At 39.6% G+C, this 15,055-nt stretch overlaps 1 protein-coding gene across 1 annotated transcript in view; it reads left to right on the forward strand.

The window, feature by feature from the left end:
- The window catches only part of LTBP1 (latent transforming growth factor beta binding protein 1), a 369,767-nt gene that overhangs the window by 40,687 nt on the left and 314,025 nt on the right, over positions 1–15,055 (forward strand). Inside the window, 1 exon segment of the mRNA XM_032497326.1 lies at positions 10,037–10,328. Coding sequence (XP_032353217.1) covers positions 10,037–10,328 — 292 coding nt within the window.

Consider the following 15,055-nt stretch of genomic DNA (forward strand, 5'->3'; position numbering starts at 1 on the left):
ATATTCTTAACTGTTTTGTGTGTTAGTTTTGTGTAAAATTCTTGCCTGTTTTTTTTTAAATTAATTTTTTTATTGAAGTGTAGTTGCTTTAAAATGTTGTTTCAGGTGTACAGCAAAGTGATTCATATATATATATTCTTTTCAGATTCTTTTCCATTACACGTTATTACAAGATACTGAGTATGGTTCCCTGTGCTATACAGTAGGTCCTTGTTGGTTATCTGTTTTATATATAGTAGTGTGTATATGTTAATCTCAAACTCCTAAGGTATCCTCCCCCCGTGCCCCTTTGGTAACCGTAAGTTTGTTTTCTATATCTGTGAGTCTGTTTTGTAAATGAATTCATTTGTATCATTTTTTAGATTCCACGTATAAGCAATATCACATAATTTTTGCCTTTCTCTGACTTACTTCACTTAGTATGATAATCTCTAGGTCCATCCATGTTGCTGCAGATGGCATTATTTCACTTTTTTGTGGCTGAGTAATATTCCATTGTATATATGTACCATATCCTTTATCCATTCATCTGTTGATGGACATTCAGGTTGCTTCCATGTCTTGGCTTTTGTAAAAAGTGCCGCTGTGAACATTGGTATGCATATATCTTGTTGAATTCGAGTTTTTTCCTGATACATGCCCATGAGTGGGATCATTGGATGATATGGTAATTCTGTTTTTAAAGGAACCTTCATACTGTTCTCCATAGTGGCTGCACCAATTTACATTCCCACCAACAGTGTAGGAGGGTTCCATTCCCTCCACACCCTCTCCAGCGTTAATCATATGTGGCCATTCTGACTGGTGTGAGGTGATACCTCATTATAGTTTTGATTTGCATTTTCTTAGTAATTAATGATTTTGAGCATCTTTTCATGTGCCTGTTGGCCATCTGTATGTCTTCTTTGGAAAAATGTCTATTGAGATCATCTGCCCATTTTTGATTCTTTTTTTTTTTTTTGATATTAAGATGCAGGAGCTATTTGTGTATTTTGGAAATTAATCCCTTGTTGGTTGCATAGTTTGCAAATATTTTCTCACAGTCTGTAGGTTGTCTTTTCATTTTGTTTATGGTTTCCTTTGCTGTGCTTTTAAGTTTAATTAGGTCCTATATGTCTATTTTTGCTTTTGTTTCCAAGATGGATCCAAAAAGATATTGCTGCTATTTATGTCAAAAAGTATTCTGCCCATGTTTTCCTCTAGGAGTTTTATAGTACCTGATCTTACAATTAGGTCTTTGATCTATGTGCGTTTATTTTTGTATGTGGTGGTAGTGAATGTTCTAATTTCATTCTTTTTCATGTAGCTGTCCAGTTTTCCTAGCACCACTTATTGAAGAGACTGTCTTTTCTCCATCATATATTCTTCCCTTTTTTGTTGTAGATTAATTGACAATAAGTGTGTGGGTTTATTTCTAGGCATTTCTATCCTGTTCCATTGGTCAGTGTGTCTGTACCATACTGTTTTGATTGCTATAGCTTTGTAGTATAGTGTGAGGTCAGGGAGCCTGACTTCTCCAGCTCTGTTCTTCTTTCTGAATATTGCTTTGGCTGTTCAGGGTCTTTTGTGTTTCCATACAAATTAGAATTTGTTTTGTTCTAGTTCTGTGAAAAATGCCATTGGTAATTTGATAGGGATTGCATTGAATCTGTAGATTGCCTTGGGTAATATAGTCATATTAACATTATTAGTTCTTCCAATCTAAGAACTTGGGATAGCTTTCCATCTGTTTGTGTCATCTTCAGTTTCTTTTCTTAGCATCTTACAATTTTTGGAGTACAGGCCTTTAACCTCCTTAAGTAAGTTTATTCCTAGGTATTTTATTCTTTCTGACACAATGATAAATGGAATTGTTTACTTAATTTCTCTTCCTGACATTTCATTGTTGGTGTATAGAAATGCAGCAGATTTCTGTGTATTAATTTTGTATCCTGCAACTTTACTGAATTCATTGATAAACTCTAGAAGTTTTCTGGTAGTGTCTTCAAGGTCTTCTGTGTATACTATGTCATCAGCAAACAGTGACAGTTTTACTGCTTCTTTTCCAATTTGGATCCCTTTTTTTATTATTTCTTTTCTCTGATTGCTGTGGTTATAAAACTATGTTGAATAAAAGCGGTGAGAGTGGGCATCCTTGTCTTGTTCCTGATCTTAGAGGAAATGCTTTCAGCTTTTCACTATTGAGTATGAATGGTAGCTGTGGGTTTGTCATATATGGCCTTTATTATGTTGAGGTATGTTCCCTCTGTGCTCACTTTCTGAAGAGTTTTTGTCATAAATGGATGTTGAATTTCATCAAAAGCTTTTTCTGCATCTATTGAGATGATAATATGGTTTTTATTCTTCAATTTGTTAATGTGGTGTATCGCACTGATTTGTGGATAATGAAAAATCCTTGAATTCCTGGGATAAATCCCACTTGATCATGATGTATGATCCTTTTAATGTATTGCTGAATTTGGTTTGCTGGTATTTTGTTGAGGAATTTTGCATCTGTGTTCATCAGTGATAGTGGCCTGTAATTTTTTTTTTTTTTTTTTTTTTTGTGGTTTCTTTGGCTGGTTTTGGTATCAGGGTGATGGTGGCCTTATAGAATGAGTTCAGAAGTGTTCCTCACTCTGCATTTTTTGGGGAATAGCTTGAGGATTGGTGTTAACTGTTTTCTAAATGTTTGGTTGAATTCACCTGTAAAGCCATCTAGTTCTGGACTTTTGTTTGGAGTTTTAAAATTGCCAATTCAATTTCAGTACTGGTAATTGGTCTGTTTATATTTTCTATTTCTCCCTGGTTCAGTCTTGGGAGATTATACTTTTATAAGAAATTGTCCATTTCTTCTAGATTGTCCTTTTTGTTGGTGTACAGTTACTCATAGTAGCCTCTTACGATCCCTTGTATTTCTGTGGTGTCAGTTTTAACTTCTTTTACATTTCTGACTTTATTAATTTGCGCCCTCTTTTTTTTTTTCCTTGCTGAGTCTGGCTAAAAATTTATCAAATTTGAGTATCTTTTCAAAGAACCAGCTTTTAGTTTCATTGATCTTTTCTATTATTTTTTTAGTCTCTGTTTCATTTATTTCTGCTCTTTATGATTTCTTTTTTTCTACTAATTTTGGGTTTTGTTTGTTCTTCTTTCTCTAGTTACTTTAAGTCTTAAGTTTAGGTTGTTTGAGATTTTTTTGTTTGTTTGTTTCCTGAGATAGGCTTATATCACTATAAACTTCCCTCTTAGAACTACTTTTGCTGAGTCCCATAGGTTTTAGATGTTTTCATTTTCATTTGTCTATAGGTATTTTTTGAGTTCCTCTTTGATTTCTTCAGTGGTCCTTTGGTTGTTTAGTAGCATATTGTTTAGCCTCCACGTGTTTTTGTGTTTTTCGTAGTTTTTTCATTGTAGTTGATTTCTAATCACATAATGTTGTGGTTGGAAAAGATGCTGGATATGATTCCAATTTTCTTAAATTTGCCAAGGCTTGCTTTGTGGCCTGGAATGTGATCTATCCTGGAGGATGTTCCACCCTACGTGCACTTGAAAAGAATGTGTGTTCTGCTGCTTTGGGATGGAATGCTCTATAAATATCAATTAAGTCCATTTGGACTAATGTGTCATTTAAGACCTGTGTTTCATTATTGATTTTTTTTTTTTGGTCTGGATGATCTGTCCATTTCTATAAGTGGCATGCATGTTAAAGTCCCCCACTATTATTGTGTTACTGTTAACATTTGCCTTTTATATTGAGGTGCTCCTATGTTGGGTGCATATATATTTACAATTGTTATATCTTTTTGGATTGATCCCTTGGTCATTATGTAGTGTCCTTCTTTGTCTCTTGTAACAGTTTTTATTTTAAAGTGTATTGTGTCTGATATGTGTGTTGCTGCCCCAGCTTTCTTTTGATTTCCATTTGCATGGAATACCTTTTTCCATCCCCTCGCTTTCAGTCTGTATGTGTCTCTAGCTCTGAAGTGGGTCTCTTGTAGATAGCTTATATACAGGTCATGTTTTTGTATTTATTCAACCAGTCTGTGTCTTTGGGTAGGAACATTTAATTTGTTTACATTTAAGGTAATTATTGATAGATGTGTCCTTATTGCCATTTTGTTAATTGTTTTGAATTTGTTTTTATAGTTTTTTCCCCCCTTCTTTTGTTTCTTTACAATTTGATACTTTAGTGTTATGCTTGGATTCCTTTTTCTTTTTTGTGTGTATATCTATTATGGATTTTTGGTTTATAGTTACCAAGAATTTTTGGTATAGTGGTCTTTATACATGATTAAGTTGCTGCTCTCTTAATTTCAAATGCATTTTAGATACCTGCATTTGTACTCTCCTTCCCACATGATGACTGGTTTTGATAGCATATTTTATATCTGATTGTTTTGTGTTTCTCTTAACTGCTTATTATGGATACAGACGATTGTACTACTCTTGTCTTGTAACCTCCCTACTAGCTTGTATGTGGATGATTTCCTACCTTCACTATATGTTTGTCTTTACTGGTGAGGTTTCCATTTTGTAATTTTCTTGTTTCTAGTTGTGGCCTTTTCTGTCTAGAGAAATTACTGTAACATTTGTTGTAAAGCTGGTTTGGTGGTGCTGAATTCTTTTAGCTTTTGCCTGTCTGTAAAGCTTTTGATTTCTCCATCAAATCTGAATGAGAGCCTTGGTGGGTAGAGTATTCTTGGTTGTAGGTTTTCCCTTTTCATCACCGTAAATATATCATGCCACTTCCTTGTGGGTGACAGAGTTTCTGCTGAAACATCAGCGGATAGCCATATGCGAGTTCTCTTTTATGTTATTTGTTGATTTTTCCCTTGTCATTTTTAACATTTTCTCTTTGTTTTCTATTTTTTCAGTTTGATTACTATGTGTATTCATCCTGTATGGGACTCTCTGTGCTTCCTGGACTTGGGTGACTTTTCCTTTCCCAGGTTATAGAAGTTTTTAGCTATTATCTCTTCAAATATTTTCTTAGATTCTTGCCTCATTTTGATATTGAGGTTTAACTTTTAAAGGGAGTTTAATTTGGGGTCTCTACTGAATGTCCTGACTCTGGTGGGGTCAGAACTGGGAATTTTCAGCTTACAGGTCCTGGGTAGTTTGGCCTCATGCTGTTCCACCCTGTGCCTGTGCAGCGCCATTTCAAGTGAAGACTCAGGGGACCCTCTGCAGATCTCTTGGCTGTCTCTGTGTGCAGGTCCCTCCTCTCTAGTACTCTGCCCTGAAGATTCCTACCCTCAGCCATCATCACTCTCTGTGTGGTCTCCCTGTGTCACAGTCTGCAGAGTGCCTCCTGCAGACAGTCGGCGTGTTCCTAGGGCTCACTTCTTTGATTCCCTTCTCTTAGGATTCATAGTCCTTTCTTGCCAGTTGTCTGATATCTGACAACAGTTGTTTTATATCTTTAATCCAGTTTTCTAGTTGTTTATGACAAAAAAGGCTTGTTTGGTAACAGTACATCATGGTCATTTCTTTTAAACCTAGAAGTTTTTTAAAAATTATTATTCTGTGTTTGGGATCAGGGGAGGGCACGTAGAAGGTTAATTCACTGTTCTTATCTCTAGCAGAAGTCCTTCTGTTGGATTATCTGCTTAATGAATTACGGACACCCCTACTTCTAGTTCCTTTTTGCAAACTACTTATCTCTCAGAAGCTTTTTTTCTACTGCACCTGAACTTCTTAGGCTAATCCTTAATGTGCTTTTGTTCTGGAAGTTTAGTAATTTGTCACGGCTCCTGTTAGCCCTTTTTGATATCCATGACCAGTTTGTTTCCAAATATCCTGACCGTTCAGAGTTCTTTTAGAACACATTGGATCTGGGCTTTTGAAACTGTTTAACAAGCATACTGCTAAATGCCACTGCAGACCTTACACATTAGCAAAATGTATTTAAATATTAATTTTGATTTAAAGACATCTTTGAAGGATTGGAGACTATTTGAACAGCAGGCAACCAAGTACGAAGGTGTAGATGTTATCATGTAATGGATTAAGAGCCTACTAAATATCTTCCCTTTATAGACGTCTTCGATTCTAGCATCCTTTGGAAAGGAACGGCTCTACTGTGATGTGAGTCAGTCAACCAGGATGAGGTTCAGCCTCCCATCCTAGGACACAGAAAATTCTGCATTAGCCAATTAATTAACTCATGGTTTATAGTCTAATTGAGAAATAAGAGAGCTTTGTTAAAAAATGATTAATGTATGTTGACAGTACATGTGAAATGTGAAGTGGATGATGAAAATGGTGCAGGAGGTTGTGTGGGTAGGCGTTTGGGAAAGACTTCACAGGGAAGGAGGAGGTTTCAGATGAGCAGGAGCTTGAGGGGCCAGCCCGAGTTTCAGGACAGTGCACCCTGTGTGCAGAGGCAAGAAGGGGTGAGCTTCTGCAGGGATGGAGCAGGGGCAGTGAGGATGGGAAGAGGGGTTGGGGTCTAGCTGTAGAGGGTCTTGAACGTATTTCATGGGCAGCTGAAATGTGTTGCAAGTTTTTTTTTTAATGAAGAAGAAGAAATGCAAAGAGATGCATTTTGGGAAGATGAGTCTGTCAGCAAGTCCAGTAGGATTTTGTTCCCTCACCTACTGTTGTCATGTTTGGCTACAAATTGCAATTGCCTAGAGAGTTAAAAAACCAAAAAAATAAAAAACCAAAGATGCAGGAGCCCCCTCCCTCAGTGATTCTGATTCATCCAGCCTGGAGTCAGGCCTGGGTTTTGAGAGTTTTTAAGAGCTCCCCAGGTGATGCTAATGTGCTGCAAAGCTGGAGAACCACTGCCCAGCCCACTGATAAGATCTTGATGGAGTGTTTACTCTGTGCGTTGAACCACAGCTGGCCAGGCAAATGCAGAATCAGCTGATGGAAAACAGTTTCAACAGTACTTCTGTAACATTTATTTATAATATTCGACATAGTTCAGTCCCTCAGTTAGAGTAACAGTTTTTTTCCAAAGGAGACTCACAGAGAAAACAAACGAGTGGTTACCAAAGAGGAGAGAGAATGGGCGGGGGTTCAAATTAGAGATATGAGATTAAGAGGTACAAACTACTGTGTGTGAAATTCATAAGCAACAGGATATGTTGTGTATCACAGGGAATTAGAGCCATTATCTTGTAATAACTTTTAATAGAGTATAATCTGTAAAAATGCTGAAACACTGCTCTACACCTGAAACTAATATTGTAAATCAACTATAGTTCAATTAAAAAAACAGCAGTTTTTACATTGGCCATGAAGTAGGTGGTGACAAACATAAAAATTCTTGGAAGGGACCCATAATTATCTTGAAAATTTGGTCACATGGCAAAAAGTTTTAATTTTATGCATTAAAAATAAAAGGGCAACATAAACATGTCTGTCACAGCAAGATTTCAGTAACATACAAGTCACTGGAGTGTGAAAACACCAAACTTGGCAGTGATAAAAATGCAAATTCTCAAAAAATAACGCATTAGTGGAGGACTGCTGGTTTCTAAATACTGTATGTCAGTGGTTCTTGAACTTGAGTGAGCCTCAGATTCACCTGGAGGGCAGTCAGCTCACTGGGCTTTAGTTTTGGGCCAGGGGCAGCCAGAGAAGAGGTGCAATGCTAAACTGTTTACAGGTGATGCTGCTGCTGGTCCAAGGACCAAACTTGGAGAAGTGACACGTGGGAACCACTGTTGCACGAGGTCCAAGTATTGTAGGAGAAAAGGCTTGATAAGCGTGGTTGTGGGATGTGAGTTTTGCTTTTCATGTCAGGGTCAGGGCTCATCTTGGCAGTCAGGGAATCTGTCCCCCCCCAGTTCAAGCCAACCCCTCCTGTCTGCGTACTTCGGGAGGCTGCTGCCAGAGCCCAGGCGAGGTAGGTAGAAGAGAAAATTGTCTCATTCTCCTTATTGTCCTTTTAAAATTTATAGAAAAATGGTATTGGGTATAGTCATACTATTATATAACATGGTCTTTTTTGTGTGAGTTTAAAGTTTTTTTTTCTTTTATTCTTTCCCTGCTGACCTTACTGTACCACGTGCAAAATTTGAAGAGTTAAAAAAATGGTTGCCTTTTTATACTTCTAACCCATCCATGTCCTCCTAAAGACAGGTCCTTGTATATTCCTGGTGGTTTTGGGAAGGTCTCAGGGCTTGGCTTCCATCTCGAGACCAGCCTTTGTAAGTCGCCCTGTGCAGCCTGCCTGGTGGGTTAGGAGACATTTTGCGGTACACCTTGGGAGGGAGGGGAAGCGGAAATCATTCTCAGATGTTAAACTGCAACATGTTTCTAATTGAAAGCATGAAGAGAATGTATACATGAAAGTTGCCTAGGGGGTGATCTCTGGCTGAGGCTCAGCTTTGAAAGCCTCGTCCAGTCCTTGCTTGTGGCCACTTCTGTTCTCTCTGGGTGGAGCTCATTTCCATTCCTGTGACATTCCATAAATAACCGTGGCCGCATAGGGACCTGACGATCATCAGCCGGCCAGGAAAACGCTGATAAATTAGAATCTTGAACTCTAGACGTGCATAGTTTTGACTTTGAATTCTAGAAGCCTAATATGGAAAGAGCCCTTGGGGACCATTTTAGAACAGGCAGCTCCTGCCCTCCCCCTGCCCCCGGACATGTACAGGAGCAGAGGCCAAGCTTCACTGACTTACCCCAGGGTCACCTTAGGAGCCGTCTGCATTTTTCTTTCCTTTTTTTTTTTTTTTAAAGTCCTTCCCAACTTTTAGAAAATTGGTCAGCCTAGTATTCTGACACTTGACAGCCCTTTCTTACCATTATTTGCTGTAACTAATAGGAATTGCATTGGAGGCAGATAGGGAAAATATCTTCTCTTTCTTGTAGAAAATCAGTAGGTTTCCAGGCTCTTAGGTGTTGGTCATTTGGCTCCTCCATAACTGAGCCTCCTCTGGTTTGTATCCCTCAGTCTATTTGTAACTGTTTGTGGACTGAGTCTTGTGTTGAATTTTATGGGAGATTTAGTATTGGGATCTGCTTCAGTTCCAAGAGTTGAAGTCAGAGGCGGACTGATAGCAAGAGGTTGTCATAAATAAATGTACTTGGACAAATAAAGAAGGGACTGAAGGAATCACGCCCACAGACCTATGGCATTAACCTCATGAAAAGTAAGTCAGTAACATCTAAACTCCTAAGGTCCCACAGGGACCTTGCCTGTGATATAAAATCCATTCAGCTCACAGCTCACCTGTGACCCATAGCCCTGCTAACTTTAAAACTGCTTGGCCACAGTCTGGTGATTCAAAGCACACACATCCTAGCAAATGGGGATAAAGAGGTTGTTTCTTTTGGGTTGTCTTTCATTATAAAGTTAGGGATGGTGTATGGTACACTGGCTTTAAAAGATATTTGTGTGTGTGTACACACACATCTATACACATATATATTTGTGTGTTTCTTAGATGACGCTCAACCTCTCTGCCCTTGGTTTTTCTCTCCTGTTTAAAAAAAAGAAAAGTGGGTCAGACTAAATTTTTGCAGCAGTCACTCCAAGCTCTGATACCTCATGCAAGATGAAGGCTGTAACACTTTTTGGGGTTTGGATCTGGGACTGGCCTTTTGTTTTTTGCCAGGTCTTGTTTGGATGTTTAAAATGTACACAGAACACAACTGGAAAAGAAGGGCAGAGTCCTTTCTTCAGCTTTTCCCCCTGTGTTTCTGATGCGTTTCTGAGAGGCGGCTATCGTAAAGCGGTTAAGGATGGTGATGTTGGAGCCAGTTCACATAAATTCAAATCCCAGCTCTTCTGTTTACTAATGACTGTGTGCTCTTTGGCAAATTATATAACCCCTGTGCCTGTTTCTTCATCAGTAAAATGGGCAAAATAAAATACCTACTTAAACCAGTTGCTGGGGGGTGAAACTTGTCTGTCTGTGAGAAGACTGCCTGGCACAAAGGAAGCCATCGGTAAGTGTGAGCTGTTACCGTCACGCTCACCATCATTATCCTTTTATCTTCATGGGGAGCAGCCTGGTGCTACTGGGAAGTCTTTGGAGGACTCAGAGTCTGCAGTGTTTTTCCTCAAAGCGTGTGTTCTGTTGTCTTCCCGCAGCGAACTGTGTCCCGCCGTGCCAGAATGGAGGGATGTGCCTCCGGCCTCAGCTCTGCGTGTGCAAACCGGGGACCGAGGGCAGAGCCTGTGAGACGATGACTGCCCAGGACACTGTGTCCCCAGTCTCTGGGGGACAGAGTCCTGCCTTCTCCTGGGCCCCCCCTGAGCCAGCAGCAAAGCACACTTCATCTAAGAAGGCAGACGCTCTACCGAGAGTCAGTCCCGTGGCCCAGATGACCTTGACCCTCAAGCCAAAGCCTTCAGTGGGACTCTCGCAGCAGATACATTCTCAGTGAGTGTTTTGACCTTGCCTCCAGCTGAGAAGCATCTAAGTTACTTTCTAGGATGCGTTGCTTTAAATCGCTTTTCCTGCAGAGTTTGTAGAAATCACTTGGCTAATCATGTCTTTCTTTCCTTTTCTTAAGGTTTTCCATCTTATGTTTACGCATCAAGTCTCTTAAAAATACTTGCTATGTGTGTTTAGCTTCTGCAGGGAAGATCTACCGTAAGCGTTAACCAAAGCAGGTGCTGGGACTAAGGGGATCTAGGTTGGAAGGGAAAAATAAAGATAGCTGTTTGATTTCAGTGGAGTTGTAAGTTAAAAAAAATTCTTTTTTTTTCGTGGTCTGGGGTTGCTTTAAAGTTTTTGCAGTATCAGCTTAAAAGAGAAACAGTGAGTGTGATTTTGAAAGGTCCTTGCAAAAGGTAAGAACTCAGCTTTGCATGGAGAAGGTGAGTCTTGGGAGAAAGAGAATTTGTCCACCTCTGTAGTAGGTTAAGTGTATCTTCTTTTAACACCATGTTTACCTCCCAGTTGCCATGCAGGTCCGTTTTTGGTGAAAGAGCTTGTGTTTTATTTATGGGAATGTGGTTTTTTCTTAGCGTTAGGAAGTAAGTGCTCTTCTGAGCAAAATGAGAACTCTGTAAGGACAGGGTCCGTTGCTCAAATTGTTTCCTTTTAATTAGCTACTCTCCATGGATAACGAGATGCAGAGTTCACTGCAACTATCACTTGTCATTTGTCTAGGAATGTAAAATACAGGAAGTTCTCAACTTAAAAATGACCCAGCAGTTAATCTGTAAGTCACTTGCCTGGAATTTTGAATGTGTTCCCCTCCAGAGATAGCTTCCACCTGATGATTAGTATCCAGTCAGCCCACAGAAGTTATTTACTATAGATGAAATTATCCTAATTTATACTTCCCCTCTGAATAGGCCACCTACTGTCCCTGCTGAGTGGGGTCCTGATAACTTTCCCTTCTCGTATTCCTTCCCCAGTCCTCTTATTTCTGTTTTTTCCCCCCTCTCATTTCTTCTTGCCTCCTACTTCACTTCTCCCATGATAAAAGCGATTTGGGGGCTGCTCTGGCATTGAACAGTTTTGCTACCATTCCCATTGGAAAACACATCCTGCCGCCCTCCACAAGAAGGAATGGTCGTTAGAGACAGAGCTTAGTAAGGGCGTACTGTGTTCCAGGTACTGGGTCACATGCTTTGTATGTGTTATTAATTCATAACTCACAATGATGCTCCATAAGGTACCATTATTAAACCCATTATACAGGTGGGGAAACTGAGGTGCAGAGTGGTTATGTAGTGTGCTCCAGGTCACACAGTTAATGAGTGAATAAGAATGGTATTAGGATTTAAATAGAGGCAGAATGAGGAGAACACATGTTAGGCTCTCACTGGAGGCAGGCAGGCTCTAGCTTCTGCACCCTGCAGGAGAGGGTGGCAGGCTTTCTCTGTAAAGCGCCAGACGGTAAGTATTTGTAGCTTTGTGGGACATAGGGTTTCTGTTGCAGCTTCTCAGTTCTGCCATCGTAGCACAAAAGCAGCCACAGATGATGCGTCAGGGAATGAGTGTCAGTGCGCCAGCACAACTTTATTTATGGATGTTGAAGTTTGCAGTTCATAGAAATTTCATGTGTCACCCAATATTCTTGTTCTTTTGTTTTTGTTTTTTTTTTTTTCTCAACCATTTCAAAAATGTAAAACTGCTTCTCAGCTTGTGGGGCCACACAGAAGCAGGCTGTGGCCAACTTTGGCCCCTGACATGTAGTTTGCTGACCTCCTCTGAAAGGTAGTAGTGCTTTTTGTGGGTCAGAATTTGAATGTGACTCTGTGTCTTTGAAATGATAGAAAGCTTTGATTATATACTAGCCAGACGTCTCTCTTCCAGCATTGTTCTTGATTTTAACAAAGAACAACTCTGTTGAACTATGCCTTGGCAATCCAGAGTCAGGTTACTGTGCATTGCAATTATTTATTTTTTTCCTAGCATTATTAGTTACATAAACTGTGAAGTCATTTACAAGCGACATCATTCATCTTGAATATCACCATCCCCTGTTAGAATCTGACCCTCTGTGGTGTGTATATATGGATTGTTAGAGAGAACCATATGTCAGATGTCAGATAAAGGAGCAACCTTCCCCCCAACCCCCCTTCCCTTTTTTCTTTTTCTTTTCTTTCTTTCTTTTTTCTTTTTTTGGTAGCAGCAGTGTGATTTAGACAAGAATGTTGTGAGTCGAAGAGGAAGGTAAGGTTTCAGCTCTAACTTGGCTTTGGGAAAATACAAGTCATTAGATAATTTGCTTCAGAGACTTCATCTGCTGAATGAAGATGCTTTTTATGATAGCATTGTTACAGGTGTGCATTTATGGGTGTGCCTGCTTTGTGTTTTTGGATGAGGAGAATAGATGGCCCAAGATGCTGACAATTCTGATGTTTTCTTCAGTAAACTTTTGCCACTTGCCTGTTATCTGGGCACTGCAGGGACTCTTAAGTTGTATAAGATCCAGTTCTGCTCTTAAGGAGATTTTGATGTGACAGATTGGCTACTTTTGAGAAATGTAACAATTCCTAAGTTACCTTTTTTTTTTTTAAAGATAACCTACTTTAGGGTGTTTCAGGGTTTGGTTTGGTTTTTAACTAGTGAAGGAGGAAATTAATTGAGCCTCCTTAAAATGCTTTTAGACGTAAAGACACCTAAAATATCAAAATGTTTAGTGTTACATCCATATGTGGCCTATGAAATGCTACAGTCTTGATCGTTTATTTAAGTTTTTATTGAGCTCGTGCTATGTCCTGTGCATTGTTTTAGGGGCTTGGGATGTAACAGTGAACATCTCAACCTAATGTCTGCCTCCCTGGGGCCTCCAGTCTGCAGTGGGAGAGACAGCTGGTGAGTGGGATAATTAAAACATAGGTTAGATTGTGGTAAGTGCTGTGGAGAAAATGAAACTGTAGTAATGGACAGGGAGTACTGGGTGAGGGTGGGATGGGAAGGGGTGAGGGCCCTGGTGGTTTTAAATAGGTTGTCACAGAAGGTTCCGTTGAGAAGGTGACATTTAAGCATAGGCCTGAAGGAGGTGAGGGCATAAATCATGGAGATGGAGGGGATAGGGCAGGGGCCCCAGCTGGCTGGAGCGTGCCTGGCATATTTGAGGAACAGTGACTTCGGTAAAACTGTAATGTTAAAACTACACATTTTAGGCAGGTGGTTGTTAGATGAATTTGTTTTACCCTTGGCCAGATTGATTTTAGACAGCTTGACTTCAAACCAGATACAAAGTTCTTTTGGAAATCGAAGGAGCAACTGTTCCCAGGTTTTGGAGTGCTGGGGACATGGAAGTCTAAGAACAGCTCTGGGAAAGGCCTGTGAGCTTGAAGAGATAGTTAAATTTGATGCAAAGAACCGGTGAAGAGCTTGCCTAGGAAAGGCAGTGGTGTGACGCCAGGAAGTTTGGTGTATTAGTTACCTACTGCTGTGTAACGGGTCACCCCCAAACTCAGCAGCCTAAAACAATAAACATTTACTGTCTGACGATCTCTGCAGGTCAGGAATCTAGGAGGTGCTGAGCTCTAAGCTCTGGCTCAGGGTCTCCCATTGAGGTTGCAGTCAGCAGGTGTAGCTTGCCTGGGGCTGGAGGACCCGCTGCCAGTGTAGGGGGCTCACTCCCATGGCTGTTGGTGGAGGCTTCACTTCCTTTCCACATGGCCCTCCCCTCTCCACAGAGCTGCCTGAGCATCCTCACAGTGTGGCTGCTGGCTTCTCCCTAAGCAAGAGGTCCCCAAGCTACAGGGCCCTTTTAGTCTTGAAAATGACACACCTTTCTCTCAGCCGTATTCTGCTCACTAGAAGTAAGTGGCTAAGTTGAGGGACTGTAATTAATCAGCTGCCTTCTTTGAAGAGAGAAATATCAAAGAATTTGTGAACGTATTTTAAAATGACCACATTTAGGATATGATTTGTTTGGAACTTGATATAAATGAAGACTAGTGGTAATAAGAGTTTTTAAAGACTGGCTTAAACCCAAGTCAAAGTCTAAGACTTCAACAAAACGATTCTGAAAAGACACAAAGCAAAATAGAAAAAGTAATGAAGGGGGAACCTATAGCCTAAAAGAGGTTTAAGAAACATATTAACCAACCAATCATAATATTTAGATTATGTCTATCCAGATGCAGACAAACTAAATAAAAGAAAAAGAATGATGATGATTTATAGGACAATTATGAAAATGCTGATGTTGATTGGAAATTTAATGATATAAAAGAATGATTATTGATTTTGAGGCCTGTGATGATGACCTTGTAGTTATGTAAGGAAGGGAATCATGTTAAAGTATTTACACGTGAAATTATATGATGTCTGAGCTTTAACTGAAATTATCCAGTGAGTTGAGGTATAGAGGTAATAAGATTAGCCATGAGGGAATAATTATTGAAGCTGGATAATGGGTACACAATTCTTTTTATTTAACATTTTTTTATTGAGTTATAGTCATTTTACAATGTTGTGTCAAATTCCAGTGTAGAGCACAATTTTTCAGTTACACATGAACATACGTATATTCATTGTCACATTTTTTCTTCTCTCTGTGATCTACCACAAGATCTTGTATGTACTTCCCTGTGCTTGGGTACACAATTCTTATACAAGCCTCTCTACTTTTAAATTTCTACTTTTCTACTTTTAATTTTCTGTAACAAAGAGTAACAAAAAAGGGAAAA

This window comes from Camelus ferus, chromosome 15 (genome assembly GCF_009834535.1).
Source record: "Camelus ferus isolate YT-003-E chromosome 15, BCGSAC_Cfer_1.0, whole genome shotgun sequence".
NCBI lineage: Eukaryota > Metazoa > Chordata > Mammalia > Artiodactyla > Camelidae > Camelus > Camelus ferus.